General features: G+C 36.1%; 1 protein-coding gene across 2 annotated transcripts in view; it reads right to left on the bottom strand.

Annotated features, from left to right (window-relative positions):
- SOX6 (SRY-box transcription factor 6) overlaps positions 1-20141 on the bottom strand; it is a 239648-nt gene that overhangs the window by 22330 nt on the left and 197177 nt on the right. For both annotated transcript variants that reach the window (XM_027737189.2, XM_027737190.2), the window contains exon 12: positions 4274-4382. In XM_027737189.2, the coding sequence (XP_027592990.1) occupies positions 4274-4382 (109 nt within the window). The remainder of the gene's footprint in view (positions 1-4273; positions 4383-20141) is intronic.

Raw genomic sequence — 20141 nt, 5'->3', positions numbered from 1 at the left:
TTTCCAAGACATTTGACCACATTCCCAAAACCAGAAGGATCCATAAACATAGAGCACATGATACAAGCACAGGATCCATAAACATCAAGTACACTGTACAGTTCAAAAGAAACAGCACTATCACCCAAAAGTGAGCACTGGTGAAAGTAAAGTCTTTTTTAGAACTTGAACCAAAAAAAGCATATTCACATCATGCAATATTCTCAGTAACTGAGAATCAAATGCTTAGTATTATATAGGTTCCCTGACCTGAAATTTAAACAGGGCTTACCTATGGCTCCTGACTACACTCTATACACTATGTTCAGTTAATGTACGTCAGTCATGTTCAAGAGAGGTTTTAGATATAGCTGGATTCAAAGCTGTCTTGGTGTGTCCATGCCAGGTAGCTGTATTTCAGTACTGACAATCTCAAATGTTCAAAATCATGAAGCCACCTACAGTAAGACTGATGTTTCCTTTAAAATGATAACATTTGGGGAAAAAAACCAGACATTCTTGTTTAGTTCTATAATTGTCTGTTGCTTATAATTTTGGATATCAGTCATGGAATGTTTATGAGGCTATTAAATCATAGTTTTGAATTTTGCTAGCTAAAAATGTATCATATATTTCAACTGACAATTGGGACTTCAGGTAATGAAATAAGTCAAACAGCTGTGGATTATTCTTCAATGGTGTCACAGTCAGTGGCAATGTTTTGAATACAGTTTGAGCATGATTTTTAATATAGTTAGCTCAGTCCTGCTGGTGGCTAAGGAAGTAATAGAAATGTTGGTTTATGTCACATTTAATATAAAACTCTTGCTAATGATTTTCAGGCCTCCATTCAGATGACTGTTAGCCCATTATGAGTAACACAAACTTTGAAGAAGACTTCACACACCAGATCATCTCTGGAAGTACATCTAGTTACCATTAATTAACTCTTACTTTTAATTAACCTTAAAAAAGTTTTCACACACTGGGTAGGGGCAACAAGTTAAGAAAAAATATTCTACAGTGTTTCACATTTGTCTAATTGCTAAGTTTGAGGAATTTCAAGATTTATCTTATAATTCATTAATCAAGAAAAAAAATAAATGTAGCTTCATGTTCTGATCAATGAGCCAGTACCTCAAGCACTCCTAAAATTACAGGAAAACGTGACTCTGATCCTGTCAAACTCAGATCTCTGCCATATGTTATAGAAAAGATGTAAGGTACATAGAGAAATCATTGCTAGAACCTATTACAAAAGCATTCCATAGAACAGAAGTCTGCTGATATGTCTCATAACAAATTACTTGAACCTTAAAGGCTGTATCAAAACAATGAGAATCAGGAGGACTTCCCAGATCTCAAATGCCTGTTGGGCATTTTCCTATGGAAATGCAGATGTGCAGGTACAAATGGAGGAGTGGAATTGCACTTCCACAGCCCCTTTGGTCTAGGTCAGTGGGCGGATCAGAATGCAGCCCAAACTGCGTTTCCCCCCAGTTTATGACCAGCAGTGGGACTAAATTTGGAGCCCTTAGCTCAGGAAAAAATCTGCTACACCATTGCCCCATCCCTACTCCCCTCACCCACCACCACTTTAAAAGGACCCTCTACAAATTATTAATATTTTCTCTAAATGTAGTGACTTCCATAATTCTGAAGTTCTAAAATTCTAGTGATGAGAGTAGAGCCACCTGGTAGATCTAACAGCCATACACCCACTCTGTCACAACTGCACTTGGGCCCCAGAGATCTGGATCTACTTCTGATGAGAAAAGAAAGGGCAGCAAAAGTTGACCATCAATATGTCACTTCGGAAATCTTTATTCTCTATTCGACTGCATTATTTGTGTAAAAGCATACAAACCCCATAGAAATATTATCTAAAGATGTCTACATCAACCTGCATTCAAGTGATACCTAAAAAAAATTAAAAAAAAAAAAGATTTAAAGTAACAATGACAAAACAGAAAGGAAGGTGTGAAACACACTGAGTCTTCAAAGAATATGACTGTGCCTATTAGGAATCTTTGACATTCAGCTGACATGACTGTGGCAACACAATAAAATGCAACCAAGTACTTTTAGAGGAGGTAAAAAAAGAGAAACAAAGATGGCAAAGGATCTAGAGCACAAGTCTGATGAGGAACGACTGAGGGAGCTGGGTGTGTTTACCCTGAAGAAAAGGAGGCAGAGGGAAGACCTTGTCTCTTTCTACAACTACTTGAAAGGAGGTTGTATCCAGGTGGGGGTCAGTATTTTTTCACAAGGAACAAGCAATAGGATGAGAGGAAATGGCCTGAAGTTGTGCCAGGGGAGGTTTAGATTGGATATAAGGAAATAGTTCTTCACTGAAAGAGTTGTCAATCATTTGAACAGACTGCCCAGGGAAGTGGTTGAGCCAGTAGCTACTGAAAAAATACTAGAAGCCTCACATCCTGGATGCTGTGATTGCTACCTTCCACTCTAAATGAAGTCAAGCTAGAAGTGTCATTTCTTAGCCAGCCTGCCAAAGATAAGGGGCAAAACTTGGGTGATATTTTGAAAGTCTTTTTCTTGCATCTGCCTGATATCTAAATTCACCTTGTCTGCAACTAGAAGGACAAATAAGCAGCTCAGTTTTGATCTCCTGCCAATGTTTTTTTTCAAATCAGCAGAGGTATCTATCCAGCACCTCTTTTCCAGAGATATCTCTTGGCTGCTAAACAAATTTTGGAAATCTGAATCCATTCATGAACTCAGATTTCTAATGTGGCAACGCACCATGCCCAAAATGCCCCACTAGCTCTAGAAAGACATGTACACTGTCCTTAACCTGGCACACATCACTGTAGCTTGGGTTACATATGTCAAAGCTTTGCTCTTCACTATCCAGTAACAAGGGGGGGCTGTCACTACCCCGAGGTGTATCAAGATACTAAATTAAGGACAGTAGAAAGAGAATGGATGAACTGAAGGAAATGAGCTAAAACAAGAGCGTCATCAGAGACCTGATGTCATCTAAACCAGTAACTGCGTATCTGTAAGTATTCCATTGCAACTTTTCACCCAAACTGACAAAAAAATATTCTTTAACACGTTGAAGTATGAGATATTGCTGCTGGATGGAAATTCCTTTATAAAGCAGTTTATAAATAACTGATTAGTCAAAAAGTATTTTTGAAGTCCATGTATCTCCCAATTCCTTTTTTCTAGAAAACCAGAATCATTGCAAAACACCTGTCTGAAAGTTTTCATCTACATTCTGTTCATTACTTTTCTGTTTTCAGACAATACAACAGTGGCTAATCACATTCAATAAAAGATGAAAAAATGAAACTCATAAGTAACAGCTTCCTAAAGTTTACTGGTCCTATTCTTTTGATCCAAGAAAAAAATGAGACTTTGGATTTTTCAGACATTTGGATTTTAATGGAAAAGATCAGAGGTGTTTTAACCTTTCCAAGCCATAACTAGAATTTGCCCAGTTTAAAAAAGAGCGAAATTACTCTCAAACAGAAGTAAATTGAGGAGGCAAAATCCTGCATAATATTCTACCTCAATAGTCCATTAATTTTACTACATGACTATTTAGGGTTCCTTTATGTCTACATGTTCTCTTCTAATGTATGATAGGGTAAAATGACATCCACTTCCAGAACGTGCACAGTAATCCTGCTGGAGACTCAACTCAGTCTTGGTAAACACTGATTTCCACCTGTGGCTTAACACATATAGAATATGTAGATATATAGAGAACCCTGACTGAAATGAGCACACTAAAGGTTGATATCATGAAAAAGACCTTTTCATAAAGAAAATGTGAAATATTTTTCCATTATCATTTTACAGCTTCCTAAGAGTAGATTTTACTTGCTTTATCATGAATAGGCAGTGAGTGTACTGGTGGGTAGATTTCTTAAAATGTTCTAACCTTCTTCAAAGCTGCTAAATCCTAAGCACTGGTGAAAATATACATATACATACATACATATATATATATATATGTATGTATATATATATATTTCCTGAGATAATTTTCTCAATATTTCCTAAAATGTTATTAATAGTTTAAAATGGGTAGCTGCTTGGGGGAGAAACAGTTGTGTTGCAGAAGTGCTAAAAGGGCTATATAATCCTTTTCATGTCTCCACCCTTCATTATGGACTTACCAACATCTCACAAATTCAGACAGAAATCAATCAAGTGTTACCCTAGGATGTAAGATAGGCAGTACTTATGACACTGGCAGTGTTTCAGCCATATCATTCTGTGATGCAGTGTTCAATAACCCATGGTCAAAATTGCAACTCACCTTCTGCATCTTCTGGCCTTGTAAGATCGATGACACCAGGGCCAATTTTTCCATCTTCACTGGGTTTCCCTGTTAACTGTGGGCCTAAATTTTCAAATCTTGTTCTCTCCTGGAAAAGAACAGAAGGAATCTTAATGCTCCATATAGGATAGTTCTCATTATATGCCTGTGCATATGTGTATGCATTGATACATGCCTTATTTTTTAAATCCGAACAAATAATGAATGCATCTAATTAGAATTTTAGCTCAGGGACAATTTTTTTTTACAGATTCTGAATGTTTGCATTTATGAAAATCAGCTTTAAATGTGAAACATATACAGAAACTTTGAGATTATTTTGATCTGCACTGCCATAATGCATAAACGATTGTACATGCAAATACAAAACACTCTTGGCAGCACACAGTGCTGATTGATGCTGCTCACTTTGCCTTTTCACTTATTTTGTAACTTAAACTGAAAAAGACAATCAACATTTGGGAAACATGAAAATTCAGAAGTGGAAAGAAGAGTTTGTGTTAAAATGCACTGTTATTTTAATGAAAAAAGCACTTTTTCCTCACTATGAAATTTGAGTTTGCATTCATACCTCTGTGAAAATACAAGTCTGAATTTTATGCAGAGGTTTTCAAAGCCATATATTTGAAACAAGGAATATTAGAGGACAGAACTGATATTATTTTGTATAGAAATTTAAATTGTACCTCAGTGAAAAGGGAACTTAAGAAGACAAAAAAAAAAAAAAAAAGAAAAAGGACTGCCCACTCCTAGAAAAACAGAAAGCTTTTGAGAGCTGGAGACCTCCACAGGAAACCTGGAACTAGAAAGTGGAAACTGAAAGGTATTTTATTTGTTAAGCCAGTTCCTCAGTCAACTACTGCACAAGGGTACTACAAAAGACAGTGTAATATTGTCTCTCAGTAGTAGTCTCTGTAGTACTGTGTATCAGTAGCAAAGTGTTCAATGGTTATCATTAATTTAGCATTCTCATTTGGAGGAACATAGCGTGTTTTCCCTCTTGCCTTGTTGTTACCTCTTCAGACTAAACTTGGCATTATGTTGTACTTGTGAATGAACGAAACCTTGTTGTTCATTACTATGAAACAATATTAAATGTCATGTCAGCTTGAATTTAGAGACATGAAATACCAGCTTTCAGCTCTATGAACAGTTTCTCCATGTTATACTTAATGCATTATGCAGAAGTAGAGTGCTGATTGCTGTTCAGACTATTGTTCAATGACCTAGTTCTGTGCTATGCTTACTAGACATAAGAAAACATTGTGAGTTTCTCTCCTAAAAGATGGCTAGAAATTTGGAAATGTTTTTAAGGACAAAACATATTTGAGGGTCTTGACTCCTCGTTTGCTCCACCTCCAACTACTCCTTTCCAATGTGATTATTTTTCTATTATCATTATGTTTTAGCAATGAAACCTCACCAGGACAAGTGAGGAATTGTTTTGATTCCTCACGCTTTTGATTCCTTCAACCATGGATTTTTTTAAATTTTTGTGTTTAATATGCAGAGGAAAAGAAAGCACAATCTGACACTGGATTTGCCACAACATGCAGCTGAGGCATTTCAGGTACTAACTGCATTTCTAAAAGTTCCTCAGAATCTTCCAGTTGTCAAAAAAAATAACTCTGCATTTTATATTTGCTAACTTCTTTGCTTATTTTCTTCCATAAAATCCACGGATGATGAAGGAGCTTTCGTATACGAAGGAAATCATGAGAAAAGAAAGGGTTACAAATGAAATGTGACTGCAGAAAGGCATTGCAATACTAGAGGCCCAATATTTTACTGAAAGATGTTTTGCAATGTAACAATACACCTGAATCATCACGATGGAATAGGTTTTACTGATAGAGAGAATAAAAAATAAGTTTGTCAAGGATTCTGTGTTCCACTGCAAAGGGCTGATTTGCAGTTGAGATAAAAACAAAGATCAGTGCTAAGAAAACAGCTTTTGGCACATTTATTTTCTCTTCCAAAATATTTGCACTAAAAGCTTTTTCTTAAGGATGTTAATACAACACCTGCAGTATTCTTGAAGGAGAAATACCTTTCTGCTATAAAAATCAACAGACCTTGCTACATATCAATATGCACACTTGGAATATCTTTCTAGTCATTCATTCTCTTTGATTTTACCAGAAAATATTCAGTTACACAAAAAAAAAAAAAAAAAAAAAAAAAAAAAAAAAAAAAAAAAAAAAAAAAAAAAAAAAAAAAAAAAAAAAAAAAAAAAAAAGAAGAAAGAAAGTTTCTGAAAGAATATCAATATTTTGACATGGAAGGAGAAAAGGGAAAATTACATGATAAGGTTCAGAAACAGTAAAATGAAAGCACTTATGCCATAAAAATACCTGCTCTTGTCAAACAAAGGAGATGTACTCATAACCCCTCCTTCTAATTCATAAAAAGCTTTAACAAAGCTAGTTATATTTAAGTCTCTGAAATGCCTTTTAAAGTAATTCGTTTGCTTGGTTTTCTACTGAAAATTATCATCATAGTGATAGAAAATTCATTTGCATTGAATTTATAAAAATTCAAAGAACTAAAAAAAATAGAAAACTCTTCCTCAATACTAATAATGTTTTTATCTAGTAGATGCCTTTACATTTCCATGAAATAGAACAAATTCACATGAAATTTATTATTAGAGAGGAAACTTCTCTCACCCAGCTCAAATCCTTTTTAGTGGGATTTGTCTTTGCTCCTGTCTTGAATTCATCCTAGAAAGAATAGGTACTAGCACTAAAAATCCCTTAAAAGTATGCATTTGCCTAGAATTATTAAGAGGAAGATTGATTCTCTACTTCATGCTCCTATATGAAAAAACAGACATACCTTCATTAAAACTACACAGTTATACGTAGCTGCGCTAACAAATATGCTACCTACACATGCATTACATCTGCACACATATGCATCAGCTACTGGATAGATTGCTGCCTCCCTAACTGACATTAGTAGAAAATTTTGGTGAGTTTGCAATAAAGTATGCTGCTATGGACAGCGCAGGTGTTTTCTTTCATGTGAGAAAGCATTTTGGACCCCTATTTTGAACAGATTCTTTTGTTGCTGTTGTTGTTGTTGGTTTGGGCTTTTTTGTGCTGGCTGTGGAGCTTATACTGTATAGTTACATTAAGTTTTCCCATTTCAAACTCAGAAAAAAAGGTCTAAGACATGACACTGACAACCCTTCCTCATGACTCGACCAACATAGTCAGCTGGAGTTGGCATTAGTAAACCGAAAGCACTTCCCAACACAAATCAGATCCTTTGTGCTTCTTTATATGTTGAACATTCAGTAAAAATAATCCTTCCTTTAAAATGAGAAAAAGAAGAGAAAAAAGAACCTTCTGAGCAGCCAAATCTTAATTTTCCATTCTGTGATATGATTAGGCACTTATTTATGCGTTGTCAGTCACAAACATGCAGAAAACGTAAAAGTTATTGAAAAAATTAAAGTCTGCTCAACTGTCTTGCAGGACTGTTGGTTCTCTAAGTGCTTTGAAATTATGATGTATGAGGTAGATGTTGCATATTAAATAAAGATATTTAAATTATAAAGCCCCCGTTAGTGAGAGCTGATGAATGTTAAATGTTATGAGCCACAAGGCTGTGGCATCCATCATATTCACATATTATCACAGTCAGTGATGGAGCGGCCCCAGTGATGACAGATAGACTGCTAGATAGTTATCCCTTATTTCCAGCGTCGCCAAGCAAGCCTTTCAACCCCTTTGGCATTATTTTTAGCTTTGCATTAAATTAGCAACTTTTCCGTCACGTTCTGCCAGAAAGTATCAATTCTTTCTTCACGTGTGGAAGGTAAAAGAATGATTCAGTGAAGCAAGGAGTAAAGCAAAAGGAATCTGTAGCCCCTACCTCTGTAAAGGCTGCAAACTTCAAATGACTAGAAACAAATATAAAATTGTGATCTTGTGAAAGAACAGCAATGAAACAGTAAGCACACAATAATGGCTTTTTCTCTGCACTTAGATAAAAGCTGAATTTTTGATGCGCACAGTATATTTTCATAAAATTTTATATACTATGTTTTATACACTTATTGGCTATTCCATAATAATGTGTGTGCTAACAGTAAAATTGCCCTTAAATTTATGTGTGTTATTTATACGCTCCCACGTAACAATGCTTTTTGTTGTAAAAAATATTCTGTTTATTAATGTAACTTTACAACCACTGCATCCAGGATCCGTGGTAAATTAATGACATTTTTATTATTTTATAGTGTCATTAAATTTTTACTGATCACTCCATCAAACAGAAGCAATAAAGGCCATAATGCAAACTGGGACACTTAGATCAGGGGAGCAGGAAGGCATTCCATATAGTCTGAAGTAAACGGCTTGCCATAAATGATATTTATACCATCTTTAAGGATGTGAGAATACTTGGACAAGTTTGGCAAAACTGTTTCTGTAGTACCGTGGATTGTGTACTTAAATAACAGTTTACTTGCCAGCAAGACAATTTTTTTTCAAACCATATGCGAGAAGATGACTGATTGCATCCATCTCTTGAAAAATAATATATGAAATGTAATAATACACTGGGCACCCCTCCCTTCTGGATTACCAAGACTGATCTGACTATACCCATGCCTCAAATTATTTCAACATGCTTGCTTTTTCCACATCTGAAATGTATGCTTAGTCTGAAATGGAAAATGGCATGCATGCTGATCGTTGTGTAAAAGATTTAAAATATATACATTTTTTTGCAAACAAATACTTTTATTTAAGTAGGCGTGTTTGGACAATGATGTAATACCTTTATTTCAATAGCCTAGCATGGAAGCAGTTACCAACATTAATTTAAAGAGCCAGTTTCTAGAAAAATCAAATTAATATGGGTCATTCACAGAAGCCACAGAACATACGACTGAAGGGATATTATTTCTTCTGAGGACAGTGCTTTAGTTAGAATGACTTCAAATAATTATCACATGTTGCCTTATGTATGAAATGTATTTCAATTGAATTATTCCATACTAAATGTTCCAGTAGCTTATTTGCTAACTCTGATCTATTCCCTTCATGTACCATGGACAGTAAACAACAGGCAAACAACTTAACATATTCAAAATATAAAAAGGATATTTTCAGTAGAACACAGAGAAAATTATTCCCAGTTTGAATAAGGAGGAACCAAAACTCCATTTTTCTGCCCTCTGGAAAGTCAAGATACAAAAGTCCCAAGCTTTTCACCTTGTTACTACTTTTTAACAGCTAGGACTGAAAAGTTAAATTACCCTCCACTTAGAATCTTTTGCAATGTCTTGGCACAGCAGGGATAATTACAAATTGACTTTCAGCCTTATCTCTGGATATTTTAGTTATTACGGGTGGGAAGTTTAAACATTAACCTTATTACAACAATGTCAATCATCCTACTGGTGTGCAGGCATGCAACTGCTGGAATTCTTTGGATGGCAAAGTAGATAAACACAATAGTGGCATTATTGCTACAATTAAAAGCAAGGCCTTTGGCTTTGCAGAACTATGGTGAATGTCTAGGTCTTGTTTTCAATGTCATAGCAGCGGGAGTTGTTCCAAGAAACCAGAGAAATTAAATTAGCAAAGCAGGCATACTTATTGTAGGAATGCTGATATTTTAAGATATTACAAGATACAAGGTGTATCTTTTCCAACCACTGATTTACAGGTTTTAAGAATGAAGGATATGCAGACACCTATGATGTTGACACAACCTTCCCTTAGTTTTTTATGTAAGTGAAATACCTGAATTCAATGATCTCAGGAATCAAAGAGGGGTAGTTTAGTGAATTTTAACCCTGACATACTGCTGCTTCCAGTTTTGGAGGGCCCCTATGTTCATAAACTGTTCCAGTACTATCTTTGTATGCTGAACATACAGCATGGACTAGCATCCCTGCCACAGACTACAGATTTGTGTTACATTGCAGTGCCTCAAAGCAAACAGCTTGCTTGAAAAGATGTGGGGAGAGAGAAGCCACTAGGTCCCCTTTTAAATATACTCTTCCATCTTAAAGCATAACTGAAAAGTAAAAGGTTAAAAGCAGATAACAGGGAACTAACACTAAAATTTCTTTGCCTGACTGGCAAGCCTCAGCTGGCTTCCACGTGACAATGTGACATGTGCAAGACCATCGCAAGCAGAAAATACTCCAAAGTCGTTCAGCAACAAAACTGCATAGTGATTGTCGCTTTCTTCTTTTAAGACCCAGGTTCTGGAGTCAAAATTGAGAATTGCAATTTCATCAAAATTTAAAATGTCTACAAAAAAATTTGAAACCGGAGGGCTAGCGGCAAAAAACCCAAACTCATCAGATAAGTAAATGCCAATGCAAATAGCCTACTTGTAAACACTCTCTTTAGCTAATTATTTTGGAAGCCTGATCTTAAGGATCAGAATTCCTAGAGCTTCTACTTACTTAGTGTGAACAGTAGCCATCTTGATTTCGAAACACAAATAAGAATAATTTAAATTAATTTTCTGATTATCAGGAGCATTCAGCAGATCCTAAGTGCATATAGACTTCAGTGCATTGAAGTTTGCTTTTAATAGTAAGCGTTTCAATTCAAAAATAGTTTTTAAAAGCAGAAAAAAAAGAATAGATAGCAAATCTTTCCACCTAGGATATTATGCCCTCCTACACATGAAATATTGCCATCCCCATAACTATTGCCATGCTTGCAGGGACTCCTAAGCTATGGATCTGCCCTGGTTAGATTACTTTCAACAGGATTACTGCACTTACTGAGCCCCCTTAACCAAATGCTTTATGTCTTTGTTCATATGGTTTTAATATGATTTTAACCAATTGCAAGGTTATTTATAAGTTTGCAACTCCCCAGTAGTTAGAGTTATGAAGCGTTCAGACTTAAGCATATCCAGTTGTGTGGTAACCCAACTACTGCTTTCATGCGGTTTCCAACTTTTTATTCATGCACAAAGGCATGATGCATGGCAGTATCTGAGACCTTTCTGACTAACTCTTTGTTTCAGCAGCAAAATCATACAGCAGCCTGCAGTAAAATTACACATCAACTAAAAGGTAAAGATTAAAAAAAAAAAAAAAAAAATCACACGATCTGTGAAGTTCCATCTCAGACTGATGAGAAGTCATTAGTCCTTGAAAAACAAAGGGACAATCAATTAAATTAACAGCTGGTAAATGAAAAGCAAACAAAAGGAGTTACTACTTTACACTCTGTATAATACGGCTGTAGAATTCACCAGAGGTCAGAAAGAGTCCAAAGCTTGGTCTGTCACTTGTTTTTAAAAGAGCTGGATAATTTTATGACTGTTAATAACATTTGTAGTAACACATGCTAAGATAATCAAATCTCGTGTTCCAGAGTGTAAGCTGTTCAACTGTTGAGTTGAAGAGAAATTCCCTCCTCTCTGTTCCCTTCCCTCCTGACCAGCATCCACAGATGATTAACTGGGAGCCTTCTAGGGAGAGAAGTTAATTTTCTTTTATAACATCACTAGATTTAAGGGAGAACCGGTAAATGGTACAGATCAAATCTATTTACCTTGTAATTAGAAGGAATTCGAATGCAACCATTAAAAAAACCCCACCATGCTTTCTTTTAATTAAACACATACATGTGCATTTTTGAGAGACAGACAAAAATAAACACAAATTACAATTGAAATAGACTTCTACTAGGAAATAGCAGGACCGTTGTTTGTTTTTTTCTGTGCTATAAAGTGACTAATGGAAGCAATTCAATAGCTACTCTTGAACCTTCAGAATGCTCATTCAAATTTTTAACATTTTATCTACAAGAATAAATCTGTAAGGACATGGCAAAACAAAGAGGGTTTTTTTCCTAGTAGTCTAAATACTACAAAGGAATAATAATATATATACATATCTCAGTTTAATTTAGCAGGTGGTTGGACCTTGTCAGTTATGACCTCATTTTCACCAAGTAATTATAACTATTTAAAAGCAGAGCCATTTAAATATCATAAAAGTGAACAAAAATACTTTTACCAGATTTAGACAATGCCATGATACTGTATGTATATCTGCATGTTCCCCCAGGCTTTTACACTTGAGACTAAATTTCAGTGAAAGTATTGTCATGCATTACAATCAGAACAGAATTCAGAAGACGAGAGATCTGGTTACTTGCCTCAAAACTGTGAACCTCCTTCTCTCTCAATCACCTAGTAATATATTACAGGCTGAAAACCCAGTTTTAGCAAGAAGCCACAGCAGTGTAACAACCAGCAAAACTATTCTAGGTTCAGCACAACAACTTTTTCTTTTTTGGAATGGAAAAAAAAAGGCAGAAAAGAAATCACCAATGCCAATTTCCTTGTGGTGTTCTGCAAACCTCAACAGCACAAAGCAAATTCAGCTGCTCTCCACACAGAGTTGGGAAAAGAAAGGTCTTTAAAAAATCCAAAAAACCACAGACAGACATACATACATGTCACTGGTCAAACATATCGAGAAGAAATCTGATGTTCTTTTGTGAACAGCATGTGAACAGTATTTAAGCACACGTAAACAGGCACATATATACATTTAATTTTAAATCTATAAAAGCTAAGAGAAAGACAGATGATGTTCTCATAAATACCTTCATTCCATCATTTCAACTGTTCGCTATGATAGGCACATGTCAGAGTTTGGGACACTATCAAACAATCCTGGAAAAACTTTGATAAACTTGGACTACATGATGTAATAATCAATTATCAAATAGCAGTAAGTACACTTTTTCTACTTGACACGTGGGTAGTAGTTATAAATGTTCAAAATCAAGTATTTCAAATTCTGTATTTGCCAGTGTTTTTACAATTAAATTTTGGGAAAAATCTGAATCTGAGTTTTGTGCATTTTATTATAGCGATCTTTGAATATGAATAGTGTTATATATTGTAAATGTAAATTCAAGTAGCTCCATTAGGGTAAATCTTCCCAGGCTCTGGAAGTACAGATATCTAACCCAGATATTGTGAATGAGTCACTGAGGGTACCTACCCCTTTTGTTTACATCTATAAGCAATGGAAACCTCTAGATATGTCTGTTCCAACCCGTGTTCAGGGAGACACCTGAAGTAGTTTAAATTGGTGATGCAAAAGACACTTGGGCTTAAATGTTCATATTCATATTTAGAATTAGAAATGCAATCAAGGTAGTTAACAAAATCCCACCAAATGCTACTGTTTTCAAGTATATGCCTTGCCTTGTGCTGGATGTAAATATATAATTGCATACCATGCATATAAAGATTAAGTAGGCTTTTTCTGTATTTATCAAGCTGAAGTTTTTTTTTTAGCATTTTAAGTATACTTTTTCAAGGTTGAATTTTATCATTGCTGCTTATACATTGCTCTATTTATACTCGGGCCTCTTTTGTTATGTTTAGAGAGAAAAGGAACATATCACTAAGGTATAAGGATGGGTGACAATGGAACGATGATAATAACATCATTATGCAGTGTTTTGCCTCTTGTACCTCCATCACTGCCATGTTTTTCTCTGATTACTTCAACCTCAGGAAAAAGTGCTGCTTACTGTTTATGTCAGGAAGGCAAGATTACTGTTTGCATGATTATAATATCAAGTATGATGTACGTAATGCCTGTGATAATATAAATGTACCCCTCAACTACCTCCTGTCTTTAATCTTCATGCAACAGGGAAAAATGCAATAACAAAGAAAACAAAACAGTGAGTTGCAAATTCTTGCAGCCTTGTATAGGCCTTAATCTTGTAAGGTGCCAAATACTTTCACTCCTGTCTATGAGAGGCCTCAAGGACATGGATAGTCAGTACTTAACTCCAGGGGAATATGTTGAGAATGGACTAATGCACTTTACAAAATCAGGACCAAAGCCTGCAGTTCTTAAATGTTTACATGGAATCCGAGAATCAAAATTAAACAGGTTCTTTCCAGGTTGAAGAAGATGCTTCTTCCTTCTTAATGATTATTTCTTTTTCCCTTTGAAATGGCTAGGTGGAAGGCCTTCTGGTAAGAAGAAGAATTATTCTTGTTTAGGAATAAAACAGTGCAAAGCCAAGAAGACTGTACTGTAAGGATCCATGCAAGTGGACAAGACCTTGCATTAACAATGTCCTGGCTGAAGACAAAGGGGTAGCACTGCATCACTGAAATTGCTAGGTTTACTTACTTATCTTTCTAATACAATCAGAAATAAGTTTCTCATAGTTTATGATTTTAAAGTTTATTCTCAAGGAAAAAGCAGCCCAAACAGGATTTATGAGCACTATAAATGCATAGAATCATAGAATGGTTTGGGTTGTAAGGGAGTTTAAAGAACATCTAGTTTCAACACCACTGCCATGTGCAGGGACACCTTACACTAGACCAGGTTGCTCATTCACCAAACCAAACAACAAAAAAGCTACTGATAAAATAGAAAGGTTCCATTTGAGAAATCTGACATGCAAATACAGGCAAATATAAACTTCCTGGAAACTGGGAGAGATTTACATCTCTCAGGAATAGCTCTTCCATGCAGGAAGTATGAATCAAAATAATGCAAGAGAGAGAAGAGAGAGAGTACTTTAAATGGATAACAGAAGGCTATGCACTTCTTTCCATGCAGAATCCAGGAACCCTTGCACCTGAAACCGTCTTAAACACAAACTGACTACTTTTGGGTGGAAAAAAATCATGTGGTTTCTCTGCTGCAATATTCGAGGAGAAAACTGTTAGTCATCTATAGCTAATACTTCTAGCAAAAATTCACTCTCTGGTTTTTCATTTAAAGTAAATGATTTTTTATACCTTGTTTTGTTTCTACGAAGAAAAATCTGTTTCAAGTTTCCCACAGAAGATATCCATTAAGTATTCTTCAGTTCAAGACAACAATGACAATTTAGAAAACGGTTTTATACCTTAACAACCAAGCTTGAATGGGCATTTCAAAAGTAGTGGTTTCACCCACAGATTAGCCACTTATTTCCCACTTAAGACTATTTTTTACCTCATCTTCAGGATAAGCAAAAACTGGGTCCTACTCCATCTCTCTGCACTTAAAATGCACTTTTTCTCTCTTATCCCCTATCCTCATTCACCCACTCTAGTTGAGGTATATGGAAAAGTTCATGAGATTCACTGAAGGAACATTCAAGCACCTTGTTCAATGGAAGATTTTTTTTGCTGCTCTGAGGACAAATACAATCTGTGAGCAAAAGGGAATTTCCTGTCTCATACTTTCCTTACACCTTTGTGTACTTGTATACTTCATAACTGTGATCATATTTTCTAGCTGTGTCTCACAGGAAAGGGCACAATAATGTTCTGAGGAAGCAATCAGTATTTTCAAGTTTTTTACTATGATATATGTAGACAATTGTAATACCTACCACTGCACATTAGTAGTACCCAAATAATTTTTAAAAGGAGATTGGTAACAGCATCTTCAGGCACAGAGAGGGGAAATTATTATCTTCTGGTTACCCAGAAAGTCAATGATTAAGCTGAGAACTGAACCCAGGACTTCTGAACATTAGGCCAGTCCACTGGCTGTTATGCCACACTGCCTCTGCCATAAATCTGTTTGATGGATTTTTCAGTCATGGAACATTAAAAGCTCTGCTCTTGTCTAATGAATATGTTTAAAGAAAACAGTACAAACAAAAGCAAATGTAACACTTAAATTATCTGAGACATCCTGCTCTGTCACACTTGGATAAAGGATTTCCTACTGGAGACCTATGTACAGTTATACACACTGAAAAATATTTTAGCCAGGACCACTAGCTGGCATAGTGGTATCTATTTATACCTGAAAAGGGAATGTAATCAGTTTTAGTTGGTTAAGAACAATCTGAGCCAACTTTTATATTATGACCAAAAGCTTGGCAGTGCACTAGCAGTGGCAAGTAGCAGAAAATTGCTTACAGTCTTATTTGCCAGATTACTTGAACGATTTACATTGGGTTTTCAAGAGAGTCTGAAGTATTAAAAACTTAAGATCTGGAAAAGCCTTGGACTGTGCATTTTTTTTTCCTATTAACAAAAAATGCACAGGGACATCAAGAAGAGGGTTATGATATAGTAGGACTGACTAAATGAAGCATTTTTAAAGATAAACCACCTGAAACATTTAGGAGCAGTTCAGTTTGAATAGTTAAGATATTTTTTTTTAATTGAAGATATGGAAAGTCAATTGATTTAGATTAAATGACCAACCTTTCACATCTACTTGTTTAAGATTCATGTTGACATAGTACTAAATACAGCCATATAGTTTGTATTCCAGATAAATTGATCTGACTAGAAGCCTCACTCTTTAGTATGATTCTTACTCCAAGATAAATCAATATTTAATATCTCCTGCAACAGCCCCTGTAGATAATTTTAAACCTTTTCTCCATCCCATTAAGTTACCTTTAAAAATTCTTTATGCAAGGCTTCACAGATGACTTCTGAAAAACTAGTTTATGAAAAGCAGACTGAAATTCATTAATTCAGGTGGAAAGGGTTTTTTAATCTTGCTGCATTGTGCTGATCTCTAAATCCGTCTCTGTTTAGCTAATTCTCCTGCTCAGCTAATTTGAAGAATAAATAAATACTTCCTGAAAATCTGCAACACAGATTTTAAACATAAAGAAAAATATCATTTTACCGCTCTCTCTATAGTACAAGTTATCTCTAGGGTGTGGGCTTCTGCAAAACCAGGCTGAGCAAGGCTCCCTGACTCCCTGAGAGGACTGGCACTCTTCATTTTCAGGTACCAACCTCTACCCAGCTCCAACCCCACTGCCACATCAGCTAAGAAAAAGAGTGATAAGCAGCAGTACTTCAGGCTCAGGCATCAGCCACATCCCAGCCTCCATTTTGAATATTAAAAACTATGTCTGCTCCCTCTCCCCTTCCCACCCTCCAATCTGGTGCAGCAGCTGAGAAGGAAAAACATCTCTTCCTCCTCCCTCAAACCTCTCCTATGGCTAAGGGCCCCAGTGGGATAGGAGTCTTTGATATCAGAAGAATGCAAACAGCAAGGCTCAGGTTTGCTGCTTCTTAGGGTTTAGAAACAGAGACATAAGAGGAATTTCAAATGATTATATATTGGGAGAACTGAAAGGGATGATGCCAAAAGGAAGGAAAAAGCTATATACTCTGGAGCTATCTGGTTGTAAATCCACCATTTAAACTATAGGATCTTCACATCCTCTGCTCTGTTGAGATGCTCTCCCTTACTCTCATTTCCTACTCTGTGTTACATTTAAAGTGCATTTTCATGGACATTGTATGCAGCAGTGAAGTTCTGCATCCATCCCTCACCCTCCAACCTACTGGTCCCCAACACAGTCCACAATATTTTAACTCTTCTGATTCAGTTATTTATGGGGTGATGCATAAAACTCAAACAGTGAAATATTTCAGTTTAATAAAAGAGGAGGGGAGACTTTTTGTTTTCAAAGCCATGTTTTACAGTTTTTACAGCAGAATTGCTCAAATAGTTACATCTTTGAGCAGTCAGTGAGGTGCAGCCAAAGCTGCTGAGAACCTCTTTGCACTGGAGAGGCAGCGTGTTGAACCAAGATAGCTCTTGCCTTTCAAATCTATTAAAGATCTTCGTCTCAGGAACTATAACTGCCTCGTTTTGTATCAAACCATGGCCTAACACGGTCTGATCGTAAATGAGTTCTGTCATCAGTTTCAAAATAGAATTATTAAAGAAAAAAATGTGACTGATTGACTCACAATGCAGTTCTCAATTTTATCTCTATTCCTTTGCTCCTCCGAGCAATGAAACATGAGATAAATTGTGTATTTTGCTTATGGAAAGTGATCAGTGTTTAGCTTAGTTGTGAACTCAAATGCAACGCAGATTTAGCAACAAGAATACAGCAAGAAAACATATCCACAAAATAACAAAAATAGGTGAAATAATACTATCACTTCACAGTGTAAGAAGTTAGTGGAAATTCTAACATGGAAATTGGGTGCTATTCTATTCATTAATTAAGATGTGACACACATTTTAATGTGGACACACAGCAAATGGGGATGTTGTTTTCACAAGGCTCTACAAGAACCCCAGCAAAAGCAGGGTGAGGTTAAGCAGCAGGGAAGAAAGGAAAGGACACTTGAACTAGCAGATCATTGCCAAATTGCTAGAAAATTTCTCCCTCTCTCTTGTGATAAGAGAATGATAGAGACTTCCACTACCTAAACCATAGTCTGCACCACGTTAGGAGCATTTCTAATACTGCAGTAGTGGGGACTCAGAACAGTTGAAGGTTGATTAAGTAATGCAGGTCCTGATTCAGAGAGACACATCTGCTAAAATGCATCCTTAACATAACAAAAGCTTTACATTAAAAAAAACTTAAATGAGGTCACAAAGAGGGTGCTTTTTTCCACTTTTAACTGGTTCTTTATGTTCTTATAACACATGTGGTAGCTACAGTAACATGGCATGGATGGAGATAAAGGGAAATCACTTGATAAACCAAGCAAGTAGTACACTTCATCACCTTCCCTTGTAGGATAACTCACATATGCAATACAAATTTCTCATACTGCAATTCATTACTTTTGCCTGTCCATGCTAGTGAGTACATACTGATAAACTATGGATGGCTTTTGGACTGAATGTAATGGAAACCTGGCATAGCAGAGCATGCTGGTTAGTGCAGAAGACTGATAGGCATCCTGGTCTATATAGCATCAGTCTATAACTGTGAATATTCTAATTCAGCCTGTTCCTTGCAATGAAAGAGGAAAAATAAACCTTGCATGAAAGAGGTGGAGAGCAAACTTGCAGGAAAACATCTTCCTTGTATTTCTAAGATTTTGGTTATTTCTGAACGGAAACTAAGGGCTGACATCAATGAGACATTTACGATGATATAGTGTGATCTGTAGTGTGACACTGGAGAATAAAACAAGGGAGTTATGCAAAGGTAATGCAGGTTATCCCTTGATAAAGGGGAATCCCTTGGGAGGAAGAGCACAGCCATACAATCTAGTCTTATGCATGAGTATTCAAAGAGCTTGAGTACCATCAGGCAAGGAACAGAATTCTGGCAGGGAGCTGGCAGCTGAATACATGTTGGCAAACTGCAGAACCTTTGACAGACCAAGAAGTTTTACAGTACATGGTGTGTCAGTGACTCACTTTGTGTACAGCTCTAATGCACATCCTCCCAGTGATGCCTTCTAAACAGAATGCAATACAAATGTAATGGCATCCAAAATACAGCAAAGAGTGTTCTTATGCTTTAGAAATGAAAGGGAACAAGCATGTAAAAGTGGGATGCAGTAAGCAAGAATCTCTATGTGTATGAAAAGACAGTTCTTCTGAATAGGAAGCAGATAATGAAATTGTTACTTTATGATTAAACTCAAGGATGTATGGAAAATGCCAGGGAAATAAGAATGTATTCATTGCCTGCTTTCTCAAGAAGCCCTTGGCAAGATAACAGTGAAATCATGCACCCAGCTACTGATCAACACGGGTCTGACATTAAACCACAAATGTCCACTTCTCTTACTGGCTGTTTAATAAAATGCTTTGGAACGGGTGGAGGTAGAGAGGAGATCTTTCCAAAACCTTGTCTCAGTGTGCTCCCTCAGTTAATGAATGTCAGCAAGTGGAATAGAACAGAAATTTGATATGTTTTTCCAGCCTTTCTTATAGAGGCATTTGCAACATGTTAGAGGCCACAAGCATAAAAGTGAAATACTGGAAAATTAATGTTGTCTGTAGATTTTCAGGATGTTAGCTGGGCAATTTCAGCTTGTGGGTTAGGTATACTTTAGGTTTTAAGTAGTCTTATAACAGCTTACTATGACTTGAACAAGATTTTAGTATGAGTAATCTGATGTTGAG

The sequence above is a fragment of the Pipra filicauda genome, unplaced genomic scaffold (assembly GCF_003945595.2).
Source record: "Pipra filicauda isolate LSUMZ 115617 unplaced genomic scaffold, ASM394559v2 scaffold26_size5592650_pilon, whole genome shotgun sequence".
Taxonomy (NCBI): domain Eukaryota; kingdom Metazoa; phylum Chordata; class Aves; order Passeriformes; family Pipridae; genus Pipra; species Pipra filicauda.
This window is presented reverse-complemented; position numbering and strand designations above follow the sequence as displayed.